Genomic DNA, 17,692 nt, shown 5'->3' with positions numbered 1-17,692 from the left:
TAGCTTGTAGGTTCACGTGAACCCAATAGCTCGAGGTTCTTGTAGAAACTCATAAACTTCAAATCTTGGTTCTGCCTCAAAAGAAAGACATTGTGATTCCATTTTGACATTGTTCAACAAGAGGCTTAAGAATATAAAAGTTCAAACTACATGAAGCTATAAAAAACTCACACTTGTTTATATACCTTTAAAGTAGAAGTTTGAGTGAGTATCTTCTTTCAAGGTTACAATCAAAAGACAATGCAAGAAAGAACTTCACTCAACACATCAACATCCATCAAACTCAACACTATGAAACACTATATACTCTTTTCTTATTCACACTAGAGTACCACATCAAGACACTGAACGACGCCTTCTCTTCTGAAAAAGTAATCGACTTTCTGAGTTAGCTTTCCCCCCTATTGGCTTTAAATCTCTTATTCTGAATAGTGCATTGAGCTTGCTTAGTTTCTTGGTGAATGACTTGAATAACTTGTTAGCAGGATGTGACTTTACTAGTTCTTGTTTCATGGATACGTGATCTTTCTCTAAATCTGTAAGCCTCATTCTCATTCTTGCAACCTCGAGCTTCAGTTCTCTGTTTTCTCTCCTTACTGATGCGTAGTTATCTCTTGGAGAGATGCATCCACTTCCTGCTCCACTGCCTGAACGCTGAGGGAACTGATTATTCATCCCAAAGAACTGATTATGCCCTCCATTCATCGCATTTCTCAGTCTGATTTGTTCAAAGTACAACACTTGGACCGCCATTTGCACAGGTAACCGTTCATTTTGAGCTGCGTGACTGCAAGCTTCTTGCGATAGTTTCTGACAGTCAATAGATTTACAGAGTCTATAGCGTTCAGAGTCCTTAATGTTTGGATGAACCTGCCATGAGAATGTTATGCATGATGTTAAAAAAGTCTATAATGCAAATACATTTGTTAAACTCCTTATATAAAACGGGCAGCTCGATGCAATAAGCTTCCGCTGTGCACGGGGTCTGGGGAAGGGCCGGACCACAAGGGTCTATTGTACGCAGCCTTACCCTACATTTCTGCAAGAGGCTGTTTCCACAACTCAAACCTGTGACCTTCTGATCACATGGCAACAACTTTACCAGTTACGCCAAGGCTACCCTTATGTTAAACTCCTTATATGATAACAATAATGAATAGGTGAGTGGGAACATGTTGATGAGGTTAAGTAGCTTACCTTGAGGAAAATATCTACAGCTCGATATAATCCATCATAAACTAGACGTGCGTGGTCTGGGAGTAACTCTGCAAGTGCTATATACTTCGATGGTGTTAGGTTTGAATCTAGTGCAACTTCTGCCAGATAGTTGTCCAATAATTTTGACACCTTAACGATTGAGCTATGTTTGGGAGATCCAGGACTATCAAAGTCGTAAACCATTTCACTCTCATCTCTTAGTGGATTGTCCTCTTCATCATCCTCATCCAAATTCAAGAAAAAGGAAAAGATCCTCAATATAGAATCTATGTCATAGAGAGGGCTGTGATTGTTTCCATGTGGATTTGCAGGTATGAGAATATCTTCAAGAATTGCCTGATCTAGCTGCAGACCGATGCGCCTCTCTAGATCAGATCTGCATGAAGTAGAAGCTGATGCTGCTATTGCAGATTTTAACAAACTTGAAAGAAAAGCCATTGGCACTGTGCTTTTCCTGGATTGTGTTGGTAGTAAGCTAGCTATTGTTTCGACGATGATCCTTTGTCTTTTTTGCAAATCCAAATCCAAGTAACTTCCTTTAACCAACTGAGGATCCTTAATGAAGATCCCCTGAAGAGAATTTTGGGCATAATTTATCAAAATTCTGCTTATAATGTCTTGTTTAAGACCTTTTGTTTTTACTGCAGACAGAACTCTCTGAAAGAAATCAAGATTTAGCACCGCGAGTGATTTTCCCCACCAGTCTGATGGCGTCTCAGAATCAAGGCATTGAACAGGTTTGGGTGGGAAGTTATACTCCAGCTTTGACAAACCAGATGTTAGCTGTTCTTTACAGGCATTGCTTGCAATTGCGTTAATTAAACGACTAACAAGATTGACTTCTTCAGATACCGGTAGTAATGTTTCACAGCGATGAAGAACAGATATCGAGTTGGATATGTGTGGGAATACAATATCCTTAAGGAATACCTCTGTACGAGTTTCCAGGTTTTTCTCGGAGATGTCTTCTGTCATTTCCATGAACTTGGCTGCACATCTTAGTAACGCCACATTAGATATGGTTATCTCAACGTTCACTCCATAGCAGAACTTTGCAGCAAGTTCAAATGCATCAGATCCACCAGGAAGACCAGTTAGATTGAGTCTTGAAATCTTTGTATCCTTCGCGTCCAGCAACAGCTTTCTAATTCTTCCACTTCGAGATACCAGAGGAAACTGCAAACATTGTCAAGTTACCAATCACATTAGAAATGTCTCCAAGGTACTGCATCTGCCTATTTACTTTTCATTTTCCTCCCAATTTTGACACCATAAAATAAATTGATTCCATATGGACACGACTGTATTGATATCGGTTGTTTACTCATAACAGCTAACTTAGAAATCATTTTCAAGCTACTTTAGACTAGCCATTTCTTTGCATAACTTCTGCTTTTCATTTTCAAATTACACGAGAAGAAGAAAGAATGAATACTTCAATTTTTGTACCTTGTGAAGAGCAAAACTGGCTGATCCGACTTCTATAGTAAGATCACTAGAAACATCAGATATTGGCCTGCAATATAAGATATCATCATTGATCAAAAGTTGGAAACTAGGGAAGTATCAAGAAAAGCTATAAAATGAACTTCTCTGTTTATATTTTTAGCCTAAGGTTTTATACACGCGCAACTTACATTTCAAGAATACAATGCTGGATATATCGAGTCTTAAAGCTATCTAAACTCAAGCATGTATTAGCCTGATCTTGCGCTTGTACGTATGATCATAGTTTAGGACCAAAAGTAGCATAAAACACAATCTTTGATGGATACAAATGTTAAAAACAAAGTTTACAGTACTCTGTGTGTTCTGTTTTTGGATCCAATTTAGCAAGTGATAAACATCTTCTGGTGTTTTTTGAATTTGTTGCTGGTTGTGATTTATCTTGTGGTATGGAGTAATCCAACAGCTAATTTCAGGACTCATCTGTACTATAGCTAACAGCTAATTTCAGGACTCATCTGTACTATAGCTAGAGGGCCCTCATAAAATACACTTGTTGGAAACTAGGAAAATAATTATTGTTATGTACACACAATCATTCACACCAATGGGCCGAGCATCTATCAGAACCAGTCTCTTTGAGTGCATTGGTGTACACTGTTCATACCAACGACCCGAGGGTCTTATTGGAAACAGTCTCTGTACCTACGTGCTTACTACCCTCCTCAGACCCCACTTGTTGTACACCGTTCACACTACATCTTGAAACAAGAAAATTGAACACAATGGACTTAAAAACTTAAAAAAAGTCAGATATTTGATCGTCATTTTCAATGATTGCAGCCTTAGAAATTGTTCATCTATAGTCATTTTCCAGATCATCTGATATTCAACTTAATGATATGATAGAAACTCTACAATCTTAGATTTTAAGGTAAGTTCCATCACAATCAATTTCAAATAAACTAATTAAAAATATTTTCCATTTTCACTATAGTCAGCACTTGAACATGGTCTTGTCATAAATACATTTAATTATTTTAGATATTTTGGTGGTTGTAATATTCTCTTGTACTACTAAACTTCTTCCTCACAATATCTCACAAGAATTCATGCTATCATCACCAATAATTCACCGAACCACGATTTTTACTAAAGAAATTCAAAATATAAAAAAATAAACACAGAAAAACATAATTTCGACTTTATATTATACAACATAATATTCCAACGAAAGAGGTTCAGATGAATCCCCTTACGTCCCCTATCTCCGACTTATGTCAATGTGTTAGGTGTTCTATGAAGAATTAATTGATACCCAAAAACTAACAATCAACATGTCACACACTAGATTAAACTACATTGACATCGTAATATTTATTCTTTACGCTGTCAGTGTATATAATTCGAGTATTATAAAAGAGAGAATTGTATATATATTACCATTCAGTAATATGTCTTGCACTAGAACTTGGACGAAAAGATCTCTTCCCAGATATGCTTGGCTTGAGTTCAGCAACAGTGACAACTCCCATCTTCTTAATTTTCCAAAATTAACTTCACAAAACCATTAATCAGTCTCTAAACAAAATCACTATGCTTTTAATAGCAACTTGTAATTGATTTAAAGGACCTATTAAAGCTAATTATAATGCTAAATTAAGCTAAAACTTTATTTGCTGGCATGTTGTGTCACTGTGAAGGGAGAGTAGAAAGGCAGAAAGGTGGAGTTAAAAGAAAAAAGTCACATGAAACCATGCAGGAGGGAAGAGTTAAAAAGAAAAAAAAAACATTGAGTTTAAGTTATATAAATATATAAAAGTTTTTGTACTATGACTTTAACCTTTTATAGCAGTAAAAGAGCGGATTCAGAGTTTTGAGTTTATTGCGTTATGAATTCTAGAAAAGGCATCTTATAGTTATTTATTTTGTTCTTGAATAAATTATTTGTATATCAGTCAATAGTTTTCTTAACATCAAACATAATTTTAACTAAAGCTACTGAATTTTGTTGAATTCGTTATTAAAATTCTAGCTCCACTTTTAATAATTGGCAATGGCGAATGGAGCAATATAATCTACAAATTAAATTCAACCCCATATTTTCAATACGAAAAATAGATATGTGTGTGAAAAGTTACCCATGTTTTAAATTTTTAATGTATAATTGAAAGGGTAACAAATTTGATTGAAGAATCAAAGATTGAAACCATTAAAGTTAAATCTTGAATTCGATCTCAATAGTAGGTAGTACTTTATTTCTCAATTATTATATCCGTCTTGTTCTGAAAAAATATATTTATTATAATAGTTATAGATCAATTTAAACTATTATAGTGTAAAAATTTATAAAAAAGTTAGTGCACAACATTTAAACTCTAAATAACATAAAAGAGTTGAAAATAGTGATTTGATTTTTTAAATATTTTTTTGTTGTAAAAAGTCGAGGATTTGTTGCTACTTTTCGGTGAAAGGTGGGAATTAATTATTATATATTTTTCACTAGTAGATGTTTTTTTGTTTTCTTGGAGATGGCGGAATTCTCGAATTTTTGCAATGCTTTTAGGGTTTGTAATCATGCCTAGTGAAACCTATTAGTCTTTTTAAACACCAAATTTAATTAATCATGTCTAAAGTCAGTAAAGTTGATTAAAAAAGCAAACATTAGTTGGATTAATTTGTTCTTTTTTATGTTCACAACCACGGTAAGCTGGGGTAATTATGTAGTTGTGGGTTTTTGTTTTTTTTTTTATATATAATTACGGTGTTTGAGTCAACTTTCATACTCTTTCCACCAAGGTTAAGACAGATGGAAAGAATCACCTAATGTTTTTGTCTTTGCTTAATTTTATACTTGAGATCTCAGGATTCTCAACTATTTCATTGATCACTAGGCTACATCCTTTGGTGCGTGTAGTTGTAGTTCTTTTTATTTCTTTATTAGAATTCTATTACAAGATATGAGATATGAGTTTCGTATCAATTTAATAAGAATTGATATGAGATTTATATAGTCTCGACTTTTTCTTTGTCAATAACTAGCTCTTGGGGTATAATTTTTCTTGAATTTTATTAATAGTATCAGAGTGCCCGTTGCCATATGTGCTCATCGAGTTGTCATTCTATAAATGATGACATCGATATTGCATTTTTGACACGAAGCTAAAAACGATATCGTGAACGGTGGGAGGTCACAGAGAATTGACCTTACACATAGTCATTAAAGATAGTATGAGATTTGAATCTCCACATCAAAGAGCTGATATAAGGCATATAGAGCCTTAATAACTAGCTTTTGAGGCGTGATTCTCCCAATGTTATATCATCTTCCCTACCAAAAATGAATTTGCGAGTTTACAACATAAATATTGATATATGAATTTTAAACAATTGTAATAATAATCCTTTTTGGGATATGAGTAAAATAATATTTAATTATCACCAATAAATAACAATTGGACAAAAAAAAGGTTTTTTTATTCCTAGCTGGCTACTGGGCCATTGGATCCGTGCACGCCTTAAAAATAGTGAAGCAAGAATTATTCTCCTTAGTTAATAATTGCATTAGGGATTTACTTTTTTTTTTAAAAATAAATAAAATCATTTTAGTTGAATCAAGCATTTTTCATGTGAATTTTAAAATTTGTAAATTGTAGTAATTATTATTAGATTAAGAACCCTGGTCCAGGTTCATACAGGAAATTAGATATTTTAATCTGTACGTTCCACAATTCATCATTATATTCTATTTGAGATTAAAGGGTAATATTTAGTGGAAATGCATTGTTGGGATCAATCATGGCATGGCCCATTTGTGTGTTGCTCCTAAATTAAAATGCTATGGGAGCAATGATATATGATGACCCCAGCAAAACCAAAAATTGTGCGGCGGAGAAATTACTTATCTCGAGATTATTATTTTTAAATTAATTTATTCCATTTCTTATATGAGGCAAAATAACACCAAGTTTAACTTATAAATTTATATATGTATTAGTTATACTTTCAACCAAATTAAGTATATATTTAAATTTAAACTTTATCCTGAAATATCTATCTTATAATCTCATGAACCAAACGGCAAAATTATGTACTTACAATAAATGAAATATGTGTGTATATTAAGATCATGACTTAAAAGATAGATATATAACCGTATATTCTTAATTATACTGATCGATAATATACAGAAAATGATAATTATCTATTGTAACAAGTCAATAAATTAAAAATATTTGTTATTACTGTTAATTATGTATACTAATTTTTGCTATAACATTCTTGTTTGTTTATGATTGTTATAGTGAAACATTATTAAGAAGAACATATAATATAATATAATATGAAAGATCAACTGTTCCACGAAAACTATCGCTATAATAAAATATTTTTATAAGATAGTTCTTACAAAAAGATCTAACGAGCGTATAATTACTTAATTAGAGATGGAGTATTTTTTAGTGCTGTCAAAGGCTGTAGTTAACAGGTTGGGATCATATGATCAGATTAGCAAATTAAATTATTAATCTTGGTTTTAGGGAATTGTAAAGTATATATCCCTTTTTTTTTACTATAAAAATAAAAATGAATTTAAGGTTGTCCAGGACCACATTGTAGGCTTTCTTCAAACAAGGAAGCAAATCAAGATTATATTATTCCTCAAGTTTCATTGGAAATAAATACTAATAATAACAATAATAATGTTGTAGCAGCTTTTATGAATCAATATATATATATATATATATATATATATATATATATATATATATATATACTCTGTAATATTATGAGATTAAAGTGGATGCACTACATTATAACAATGTCCATATACACATGAGTAATAATCTCTTCCAATCTTTGTTTTTTACTATATTTTGATGGAGTGTTGATCAAGTGAGATGTTCAATAGAAATAAAATAATATTTTTTTATTTCATATTAATTATTTATCGCCTTTCTTATTTATTATTTCTTAAAGGACGGATAAAGAAAAAAAAAGAGTACTCCCTTCTGTCCATATTTATTACTTGTCATTGTTATTTTTTAGAAGACCTAAGATAGAAATTCTTTTTCCACTTGTATATATCCTTACTTTAATTAATGTAGAGAGATATTAATTTAGTAAAATAAATAGTACTACTAATTTGAAAATCAAAAAATAAATATGAGTAATTTAGTTAAATTGTCATTTTGTTAATATTTTCTTAAAGAACATATAAAGTGCAAACATGACAAATAAAATAAACATGAGGGAGTACTAGTTATATATTTCTTAAAAATTGTACAAAAATAATAAAAAGGTAGATAATATCGATTGGAGGGAATATTAATATTTCACAAATATATAACTATTTAGAAAGGGGAAAAAATGATTGAACCTAACTAGTTTGTTCTTGTTTAATTTGTGAGGGGTTGTTGAAGGATCAAAGAATGAAGAGCATGCAAGAGCAGCCAAAAGGGATATTGTTATCAAATAATGTTTAATTATTAGGTCCACAACAATTTTGTATAATTGGAACAACAAGCTTCTAGGATGAATGGCTACAATCATGGCGTACACAAAACATGCAACCCCACACAAGACATATTCAAAGAAGAAAACAAAACAAAACAAAACAAAGGAGATCCAACCAATTACATTAACCAAATAATAATTGTCAATAATCGATTATGGTAGGATGATTGAGATAACTTCATCCTTAATTAGAGGTTTCAGGTTTGAACTTTAGATATAATTTTCTTTTTTTTGTTGAGAGCGCTATACCTTAAAGAATGAGCCCTGCAATGCGAATATAAATTAGTCAGACTCTAATGTAGATATCAGATACCGAGTGAGGAAAAAAACCCAAATAATTATCAACATGGACTGTGATGGCATGGGATGGTTGAAATATCTTTATCCTATTATCTTTTGAGAGCGCCACTCTAAAAAATGGACCGTTTAATGCGAATATGAAATTATTCGGACTCCAATACTAATATCTTACATGGAGTATGAAAAAATAACTAAATAATTAATGTTGTGGCATGACCCTTTGGTCCCTTCACCAAAATACATCTTATTTGTTCTAATCAAGTCCTTCATTATCCCTTTTTGACATTACTGCCCTCTTCTAGGGCATTGGATTTTAATTATCTTTTCTTGTGAATTAAATTAAATGTTTCGTTGATGAGAATTAATGATGCACTATCATTTAAGGGGTATTTTATGGGCTAATTAAACTAAAAATTACAATATTTTTTTTATCATGATAAAATCACTAAATTAATTATTTAAAACATCGTAACAATATATTCATCATTAAGCTATTTGTTAGTTGCCTAAAAATACAAATCGCTGAAAAGTCAAATTTTGAGCTGAAAAATTATGTCATCACCACATCATTTTGAAACTCAAGTATACATGTCCCATGAAAAACTTTTTATTAAAAAAAAATCACATTGTCATAGATATATTTTAAAAATAAATACTTTAGGTAACCATAAAATAATGAATCAATTACACTTGAATCCCTTAATTTTTTTATTTTTTTATTTTTATTTTTTATTTTGAAACAAATGGTGGGGTGCGCCAGGCCATGCAGTAGTGCAACGCATGGGCGACGCTTGAGAGCCCAGGTAGCAAGCTACCTTGAAGGACTCTCCCCCTTAAAAAATTGAGTTAATATCGTGTGGACCAATGGCCCATATATCAGATATTAAACTGATAAGAACAGATACTACACTTGATCTTAGCCAAAAGGCCGAGAAAGGTATAAATTATAATCCCTTATTTTTCATGTTGGATGCGAACGGTAAATTTGTTGGAGGAAATTTCACAACTAGCCACTAAAAATAACTTGCTCCATAATTATAATTTGTTATTTACGATCCATAGCTACATGTTAGAGGGAGGAGAGAGTCGAGCGAGAGAAGCAGAGAATGAAGGGAGGTGAACTGTATTTGCATATTTGTCGAATTGTATATGTATTTCTATAAGATAATTGTATATGTAACTGATATACATATGTATTTGTATATCTAGCAAGCGAGATTGAGAGAGGGAGGAGAGAAGCGAGAAAGAGAGGGCAGAGAGTGGAGAGAAACGAATTGTATTTGTATATCTGTCATATAATTGTATATGTATATGTATAATTTGTATTTGTATAGTATAAGAGAGGAGAGAGGCGAGAGAGAGAGAGGAAGAGATCGAGGAGAGAGATGCACGTAATTATAGCTAAAAAGAGGCTGTAAGTGATAATTAATTCAAACTATAGTTATATTAACTAATTAACTAGTATATATTTGCTAATTCGCGTAATTTCCCCAATTTATTATGCAATATTTTTTGGCGAGACTTTTCTTCTAAAAATAAAGATTTTTTTTTCTAAAACCAAATAAAATACTAAAATATATAACTACATTATTTATTAGTTATAAGCTTCTCATATATTTGCATACCATAAGCACTCAAATAAAATGTGGAATAATATCATGTAATCAAAGTTTTCTTTCATAACTCATATTAAAAGGGCAGTAAAGAATTACTCATAAGTTGACAAAGAATGAAAAAAAAAATCCTTTCTCATAGTAGGAAAATATCGTTAGATTTTTTAAAAATCAAATGAAATCGATTACAATCAAACCAATAAATATGTATTATATTGGATTTAGTTTTAATATTTAAAAAATTAATTAAATTTATTTGGTTTTGATTTTAGCCAAAAATCAATCCAAACCGAATTATGAACTACATAAAAATACTAATTAATCCTAACATTTGCCTACCAAAAAAATTAATCATAATATTTCAAGAATAAAACGATTAGATTATATTTTAAAAATAATAATCAAACAAAATATTATGCGACTTTAGAGATTAAAAAAAAAAGAAAAATTACATAAATACTAAGCTAAGATATCAATTATTATAGTCTCTAATTTTTTTGGATACATCCCTATCGTCTCTCGGAAACATCCTTCCCCTCTCGATACATCATATACATCCTCCCATTAAGTGATGTATCATTTGTTTTCAATCTGTGTTATAAAAGTAGAATTACTGATTTCAATAAACTTTGCAGAAACACGAAGTAACCAAAGTTTAATAAACCAGTAAGAATAGATGAACAGAAATTAATTAACAAAACTAAAATCTGTAAAAAACGTACCACAATCTGGAAAAACAGAATCAGGAAAAAGATCAAGCCCACTGAATGCAGTGTCCCCTTAAGGAAATTATTCCCCTCTAGTATCCGAGGTTTGATTTGGAATATGTCTTCCCAGGATATAATTTAACTAATTAAAACATTGGCCATTTAATTTAATTTAATTAATTAAATAATTAATTAACTAAAATAATTAAAACAAACTTTGTCCAAAAAATAATCTCTCGATCATTTTTCCGAAGCCGAAGCCGAGCGAGCGACGACGACGGCGCAAGGGGGGTCCCTCTTTCCAACCCTTCGAACAATTAATAGGAGTGTTTCTATATTTAAACTCTCCTATTTTTCTTTCCACCACCGATGATAGACAAATGTCTTTTCAATAAAGCATAAGAGAACTTTTCAAGTTCCCAACTTTTTCAAGTTCCTCTTTCATCTTCCCTCCATTTCCTATTAACTCTTGCTACATACCCAACATCATTTGTAATGTATCCGACATTCAAGAAATGTATCCGTGACTAATAATTTTTTTTTTTTTATAATTGGGAAAACTTCCGAGATATGATAGAGTTTGCGCCTAAAATGTATGGAATTTCTATTAGTTTTCTTTTAAAAAATAAACAAGAGGAAAATAAGGACTTGACGAACCCGGTGGAGTCGGATCCTTTCCGACCCGAAACCGAGTGATTACCCACAGGCCACAACTCCCCCTCCCCTTGCCCCGTTTCCCTGTAGCTGAAACCCTAATCGGACAGTAATTTTGTTGAAGTTTAGCACAGTTTTTAGGGGAAATTGATACGAATAGGCAGAAGGAAGATGACTGTGTCACTGTCGAAACTCGGCAATGTGTTACCCTTCTCCAGGTTCTTCAGGTAATTCTAAATCTCATTCCTTATTCGCACCGCTAATTTGTACCTAGATGATATGGAATGTTAATTATTTTGGTTTTACACTCTTATATTTGATTGTTTGTATTATTGATTTATTTATGCTTTGAATCTATGAGTTTAGTGAAGTATAGTTGATTCTGGGCGGTTTGAAATCTATGGATCTTTGAATAGTGAAATATTTAGCATTTGTAGGGAATTAACCTGAATAGAGATGGTAGAATCCAACTTATTTGGATACTAGATTGATATATAGGCTTTGTTATCTTATCATTTTTATTGATGAGTCTGTAGTTAGATTTCCTTGACCACTGTTTTTCGATTGTTAGTTCGGTGACCACTGTTTACAGGGAATGTCTTTGATTTTCTCTTCAAAGTTTGGAACCAAAGTTTCTATTGTGAATTTTTTTTCCCAGAGAGCATCTCTTATTGTATTTTAGGCTTTATTCTATATGAACTGTATGTTCGTATTCTGGTGAGATTTGGAAAAATAATAATCACATTTTGAAGCTATATTCAAGTATTTTCTCTCCATGATATTCTGGTCATATTGCACTGGATTTGCTGATCAGGTAATTCTATTTGATGGTTGTACTGCATTTTTAGCTGTATTTGGTTGTATTCAGCCCAACTCATGTGCACAATTTGTAAGACTTTGACGCATGAATGAAAAGGAAAAAAGCAAAATAGAGACTTGAGAATTAAAATGAGCCCCACTGTAGCCAAATGCATTAAGAGGATTCATATGTCGATTCCAACTCGTGTGCAATGGAGGCATGTTTGATTGATTGATATTATGCTTGCTACGAGCTTGATCCTTATATATTGACTTTGAGCCCTTCCCATGGTCTCTCTAACACATTGTTCGGTATATTATAATGTTTAAGCAACTAATCAACGAAGATAGAACATCTTAGAGCTAATTCTCCAATACATAGCCTTGTAAATGTTCAAAGTGTTAGTACCCAAGCGTGTCAATGAAGTGGGTTGAGAACCATGAAGTCTCAAGCAAAATCCCCAAGGGAGACAAAAGCATTAGGTTTCCAGGATCGAACTCTCCATGAGAAGATTCAATTTGCATTACTTATAGCTTCCTTGTTCGTAGACCAAGCGGATTTGGAATTGTCTTTCATTCCAAGGCATAACTTGTATTCATGCGCTTGGACAGAGTTATCTGGTACCTGTACTGGTGGGGGGTAGCAGGTACCCTGTGGAATTAGTTGATGTGGCACAAGCTTGACCCAGACACCACAATTATGAGAAAAAAATGGTCCAAGTGTTGGAGTTCTATATCTTACAGAAACCAATGTTTATGGCAGTTTAATTATATAACTTCTCTGGTAGGATTACATTAGTTAATTCATTTGATATTTGAAGAGTAAGTAAATTTTAGAACTTATCAAACTCTTGAGTATTACAGAATTGTGTTATCAAGAAACGATAAACTCTTGTTTCTATTTAGGATTACCCTTTGGTGTTTTTGTGGTTCTTTGTTATTAATCAGTGATTGAAGAGTAGGTATCTAAATGCAGACTGATAGGACTTAGGAGTGTGCGGATTAAAGGACTCTTCAATTGGATTTGTCATAATTTTCTCTTTTAGACCATGATGAGACACAAAGATCAAATTGTGAACATTATGACTTAAGCATTAATTTGGTGTTTGTTTTAACAGGCAACTGGAGCTGGATGTGGAAACTGTAGTTAAGGTACTACAACCTGGTCCACTAGGCATTGTGGAACACAAATTTTCTGCTGAGGAAATACAGAAAGCCAGTGACACCGTTAAGCAGGCAGTGAGTAATTGGCGTAGGCAGGCTAACATTGAGAAACATAGCCCCATCATGAAAGATTTTATCGATGTATGAGAGAATTGTTTCTTCATTTGCTATCAGTAATCTCATGAAAAGAAAATAATGTAAATTTGTAAGCTCAATAGAAATAAACTATAGCTATGCTTATGACTAAAGCTCCAGTCGTTCTGTTTCCCAATCCATTGCCATTGCAATATCACTCAATACATGCTTTGACCATTCATCAATTCTCAATTTCTTGACATCTTTGCACAGTACTTATTCAAGAAACTCGAAGAAAGTCATGTAGTAGTGTATTGACAGTATAGAATATTGTTGTTGTATAATGCATATAGTTGTTCCTGTTAATATTGTTCCTTGAAGACTACTGCATATATAATGCAGCAAAACGAAAAGATGATAATCAAGATATCAAATGTGAGGGCAGTTTTTGCCTGATTACTCAGCTCCATGTTCCTTCCACCAAGTCGATCCACCATGTCTGGAACAGATTCCCAGTTTTCTACTTCTAGCATGCGTGGATCTTGCAGCCTCATTTTCATTTTCTCTGCTTCTCGACTTGCTGTCTCCTGAGCTAGTGTCCAATCATAGAATCGACGTTGTTCCTCATCACTCAGGACATCATAAATTTCTCTTAGTTTCATGAATTTCTCTGATGCTGCTCTTATAGGAAGGTTAGTTGTGTCTGGATGATACTCCTTTGATAGCCTCCTATATGCAGCTTTAATTTCCTCCAGATCAGCTGTTGCAGATACTCCCAAGAACCTGAATTTGAAACATTAGAATTATGTATACATGTGAACTGTGAGCCACACATTTGAGATAAGATGATAGCAAAGTTTCTTCTGAAGATAGAAACTAGAAAATGAAGACTAACTGGTAGTGAGAATTAGCTGAACTGTTGAGGAGGTCTGAGAATTTCTCATCAAGGAGATTCTTTTCGTCTGTTTTGATTCGTTCTTGTGTGGACCGTGATTTACTCTCTCCTACCCATCCTTCATCTTCGTTTTCCCAGTGAATTCTTGTGTCAACACCAGGAGGAGCACGTTGTCGCCCACTAGCCCCTTCTTCTGTTGCATAAACTTGTAAGCCAACACGGCGTCTTCTTTGTTTTGTTGTCAACCATCTGGCATCTGTTCTGTGATCATTATTGCTTAGGTTCCTTGAAAGGAAGGTGAATGGAGCTGGTGGAGCTGTTGCTGAGGCCATGGAATTGGAAATTTGTTTTGTGTCTGATTTGAGTAGTCTAGAGGAGGGGCTTTCTCATCACCTTGTCTTTCTGTGTGGTTGAGGAAATAACTAAACATTTTGTTTGCTTTGTGAAATATCAATAATTTTGGATTTTGACTTTTGTACTCTTGACTTAAAGAGAATTTATCTACATTTTTTAAGGTACTAAAAAAATATAAAAGAACAAATAAAACAATTAAAACTTAGTAAGAGTTGGGCAGGTTGAGTTATGACCCGCATTTTAGTCCATTTTCAGTCCAAGTAACTTTTGGACGGATCAATTACCTGCTAATCCATTTACTAACTCAACTCATTTTAACCCTCCCAAATTCAGTCCAACCTGCCCATTTCCCACTTATAAATACAATCATACTCCTTAGGGTTTGGATGGTAAAAAAAAAAAAGAGCTAGTACTTGGAACGCCACACACTTGTTATGGGAGACCCCTAGCGTCTATATTTTCCTTTTTAAAAAAAAAATTATCATGTTGTTCAGGTCAGCTTACACACATTTAAACTAATTTTATAGGATATCTGCTACCATCAGTACAGATAACACATAGCTCTATCCACCACGACTATATTTTCCCTATCTTTAATCCTCATGCTACAAATGTAGTTTTTTCACATAATCACTTGATTTTTTAAATGGCAGAACTGGAGGTTAATGTAATTTATGATCTTTATGTGGCAGGTAAAAGAGAGTCAAGTTGTTCTCTCTACCTTGCTTTCAATTCATAAGGCAGGATCTTTATACAAATATCACATATTTTACTTTTTGAATAAATCCCGAATCTATAAACTTTAAATCTTGGATTCACATCTCAAGGAAACACAAGTTCATATTCAAGTAAAGCACACCTGAAAAAAAAATATTTGAAAGATAATGACAAGTCATGTTGAAGTGACAATCAAAGAGTGTATGGCATTGTATATAATTTATTATTACAATGCTTGAAGATACATTAAGGACTCTTGTTTGAGAAAACAGAGTTTTCATTGAGCATGTTACATAAAAGATGCTCAATTCCACAAACATTAAGAAAACCAAACTTACTAGGTGTTAATATGCACTTTCTACACGATGGATTGTTGTTTTACTAGCATATTCGACGTGAGTCTGAATTAGTCATGCTAGTAAATTTCGTATACCAGATATCTAATGCAAGAAAAAAAAGTGTATGTATACACTATAGCCAAAGAGCTTTAGCTTTCATGAGCAGAGGAACAAGATTTCCCTCTAGATGGAGGCTCATAATTTCATTCGCACCGCCAACTAATTCTTGTCCAATGAACACTGCTGGCACGCTAGGCCTTCGGCCTAGCATCAGCAGTGCTCGCTCCACTTGTAGGCCATTGGGAAGTTCATCCAATTCATATACAGTTAAATTAGCACCAAAACTTGATATAAGTGTCTTTATAGTGTGACACATACAACACTTGCTTTTGCTAAACATAACAACTGGCTTTTCAGCTACCATTTTCTTCACTGACTCCATTTTTAAATATTGGAAAAAAAGATTAATGTAATATAAGAGGATTGATAAGTTGTTGAATTGATGATGAATTTGAAACTCCCCTTGAACCTATTTATATACTAATAGTGACTTGTGAAGATTCAATATGCTTCTTCAACAATACCCCCCCCCCCCCCCCCCCCCCCCCACACACACACACACACACACACAAATAAATTAAAGGAAAGAATAATTTTTTTAGATAAGGAGTTGATACTGTTAGATAGCATTAGAAGTTCTTGATACTGTCTTAAAAGTGTCCCAAAAAAAAAAAAAATCCACAATAAAGTATGGAGGCTAGTATGTGAACTTTGTTTACAACTTACATATCTACATATTTTTTTTCCAATTTCCAATTAAAGTTCAATGTATCTAGCTGGAATTTAGTACATTGAGCGAAAGTATAGCTAAAGCCTAAAGATATGAAAACTAGGTTCAATTGAATCTCTTTCATTCGAAAATTATATCGTGAAAGGTGAAGATGTAGGTTAACAATATTCTTACTTTCCTTAAATGCCCTTGACAAAATATATAGGAATTTATTATCTTGCGGATTTTTTTTCTTTACCCTAATCCAATTTTCCCTTCTTACTTTTTAAAAAAGTCCTCAAGTTAATATGTCCATATATATTTTGTCAAGGGTTTGTAAGAAAACTAATATTGCCATAAATTTTTTTGACTCCGCTATTAAATAAAATTTGTCATGGTCACACTTATGTTCATTAAAATGCACCACTTAAATAATGTAAAAGAACTCTTAAATTCTTGTTATAAAACACATGGGTTTTGCAATCAATAAATTTGTTTTTTTTTTAAAACAAAAGTATATAAGGATAATAATGGAAAGGATGATGTTGTGAGGAAAAAGATGTTTAATTTTATCTACTAATGATATTCTTATATTCCATCTCATTTTTTTTGGAAATGATAAAAAAAATTGGTTTACCCCTCTAAAGCAAATAATGGTCGTTATTCGTTAGAAAAGTGGAAATTAATAGGTCAAAAAATTATCCATATACTAACACGTTGCACCAAATGTTGGCCTATGACATATTCTCCACTAATTCAAATCATAGGAGAATTAACATCTAATAGTAATTCACAATAAACAAATACAATGAATTAAGGGGTAGTTTTGGTGATGTAAAATGGATTACGTCAAGGCTATCCATTCACGAACTTCAATGCTTCGATGGAGTGTTCACAAGGATGGAGGCTGTTTGGCATGTATGGATGCCAAGGAGGGAGTTCAATGCCTTGAAGGAGCTCCCAGTTGGGCAACACCATGCTTGGAAGATAGCTTGGAGCTTGGAAGGCCTAACGAAGCGAGGAGGAGCAAGTGAAGAATGTGCTCCATTCGGTGAGCTGGAGAACACTTCGGCGACTCGCCAAAACCCTTTGGTGAGGGTTCCCAAGATCGCCAACTGCCCAAGGAGCTA

At 33.0% G+C, this 17,692-nt stretch overlaps 4 protein-coding genes and 1 non-coding gene across 6 annotated transcripts; 1 reads left to right on the top strand and 4 right to left on the bottom strand.

The window, feature by feature from the left end:
* Nucleotides 1-160: 160 nt before the first annotated feature.
* Nucleotides 161-4,405, bottom strand: LOC125808274 (BTB/POZ domain-containing protein At1g03010-like). 2 transcript variants are annotated; one of them, XM_049487993.1, is made up of 4 exons: nt 4,108-4,405; nt 2,668-2,734; nt 1,198-2,394; nt 161-870 (listed from the first exon to the last, which is right to left on the bottom strand). In XM_049487993.1, exons 1-4 carry the CDS (start codon nt 4,197-4,199, stop codon nt 337-339), a joined length of 1,890 nt encoding a protein of 629 aa, XP_049343950.1. In that variant the 5' UTR covers nt 4,200-4,405; the 3' UTR covers nt 161-336. The 2 variants fall into 2 exon arrangements, with proteins under 2 accessions (XP_049343950.1, XP_049343951.1); XM_049487994.1 differs by lacking the exon at nt 4,108-4,405 and adding an exon at nt 2,856-3,048 and having other exon boundaries at nt 173-870.
* A 4,819-nt stretch (nt 4,406-9,224) lies between these two features.
* LOC125808325 (U2 spliceosomal RNA) lies at nt 9,225-9,419 on the bottom strand. Its single transcript, XR_007441719.1, has one exon. It is a non-coding gene; the product is annotated as a U2 spliceosomal RNA (small nuclear RNA).
* Nucleotides 9,420-11,459: 2,040 nt separating this feature from the next.
* On the top strand, nt 11,460-13,654 carry LOC125808280 (uncharacterized). The gene is made up of 2 exons (XM_049488000.1): nt 11,460-11,679; nt 13,369-13,654. The coding sequence occupies exons 1-2, from the start codon at nt 11,624-11,626 to the stop codon at nt 13,559-13,561; spliced, it is 249 nt and encodes an 82-aa protein (XP_049343957.1). The 5' UTR covers nt 11,460-11,623; the 3' UTR covers nt 13,562-13,654.
* A 146-nt stretch (nt 13,655-13,800) lies between these two features.
* Nucleotides 13,801-14,789, bottom strand: LOC125808279 (NAD(P)H-quinone oxidoreductase subunit T, chloroplastic). The gene is given in 3 exon segments (XM_049487998.1): nt 13,801-14,272; nt 14,385-14,759; nt 14,761-14,789. Coding segments are annotated over 3 exon segments (810 nt in total). The 5' UTR covers nt 14,775-14,789; the 3' UTR covers nt 13,801-13,851.
* Nucleotides 14,790-15,926: 1,137 nt separating this feature from the next.
* On the bottom strand, nt 15,927-16,249 carry LOC125808268 (monothiol glutaredoxin-S2-like). Its single transcript, XM_049487984.1, has one exon. The coding sequence runs from the start codon at nt 16,233-16,235 to the stop codon at nt 15,927-15,929; it is 309 nt and encodes a 102-aa protein (XP_049343941.1). The 5' UTR covers nt 16,236-16,249.
* Between the last annotated feature and the right edge of the window lie 1,443 nt (nt 16,250-17,692).

Source organism: Solanum verrucosum, unplaced genomic scaffold (assembly GCF_900185275.1).
Source record: "Solanum verrucosum unplaced genomic scaffold, falcon-dt-bn FXZP01000234.1, whole genome shotgun sequence".
In the NCBI taxonomy this organism is placed as follows: domain Eukaryota; kingdom Viridiplantae; phylum Streptophyta; class Magnoliopsida; order Solanales; family Solanaceae; genus Solanum; species Solanum verrucosum.
Note: the sequence above shows the minus strand (reverse complement) of the source record. Positions and strands in the feature narration are given on the sequence as shown.

What these genes read in the sequence shown, in the direction of transcription:
- LOC125808274 (XM_049487993.1), bottom strand. Translation starts at nt 4,199, where the DNA reads ATGGGAGTTGTCACTGTTGCTGAACTCAAGCCAAGCATATCTGGGAAG. An exon ending in GCAAGACATATTACTGAATG is followed by an intron (nt 2,735 to 4,107) that starts GTAATATATATA and finishes CTTATATTGCAG; the next exon opens with GCCAATATCTGATGTTTCTA. An exon ending in CCAGTTTTGCTCTTCACAAG is followed by an intron (nt 2,395 to 2,667) that starts GTACAAAAATTG and finishes CAATGTTTGCAG; the next exon opens with TTTCCTCTGGTATCTCGAAG.
- LOC125808280 (XM_049488000.1), top strand. Translation starts at nt 11,624, where the DNA reads ATGACTGTGTCACTGTCGAAACTCGGCAATGTGTTACCCTTCTCCAGG. An exon ending in CCCTTCTCCAGGTTCTTCAG is followed by an intron (nt 11,680 to 13,368) that starts GTAATTCTAAAT and finishes TTGTTTTAACAG; the next exon opens with GCAACTGGAGCTGGATGTGG.
- LOC125808268 (XM_049487984.1), bottom strand. Translation starts at nt 16,235, where the DNA reads ATGGAGTCAGTGAAGAAAATGGTAGCTGAAAAGCCAGTTGTTATGTTT.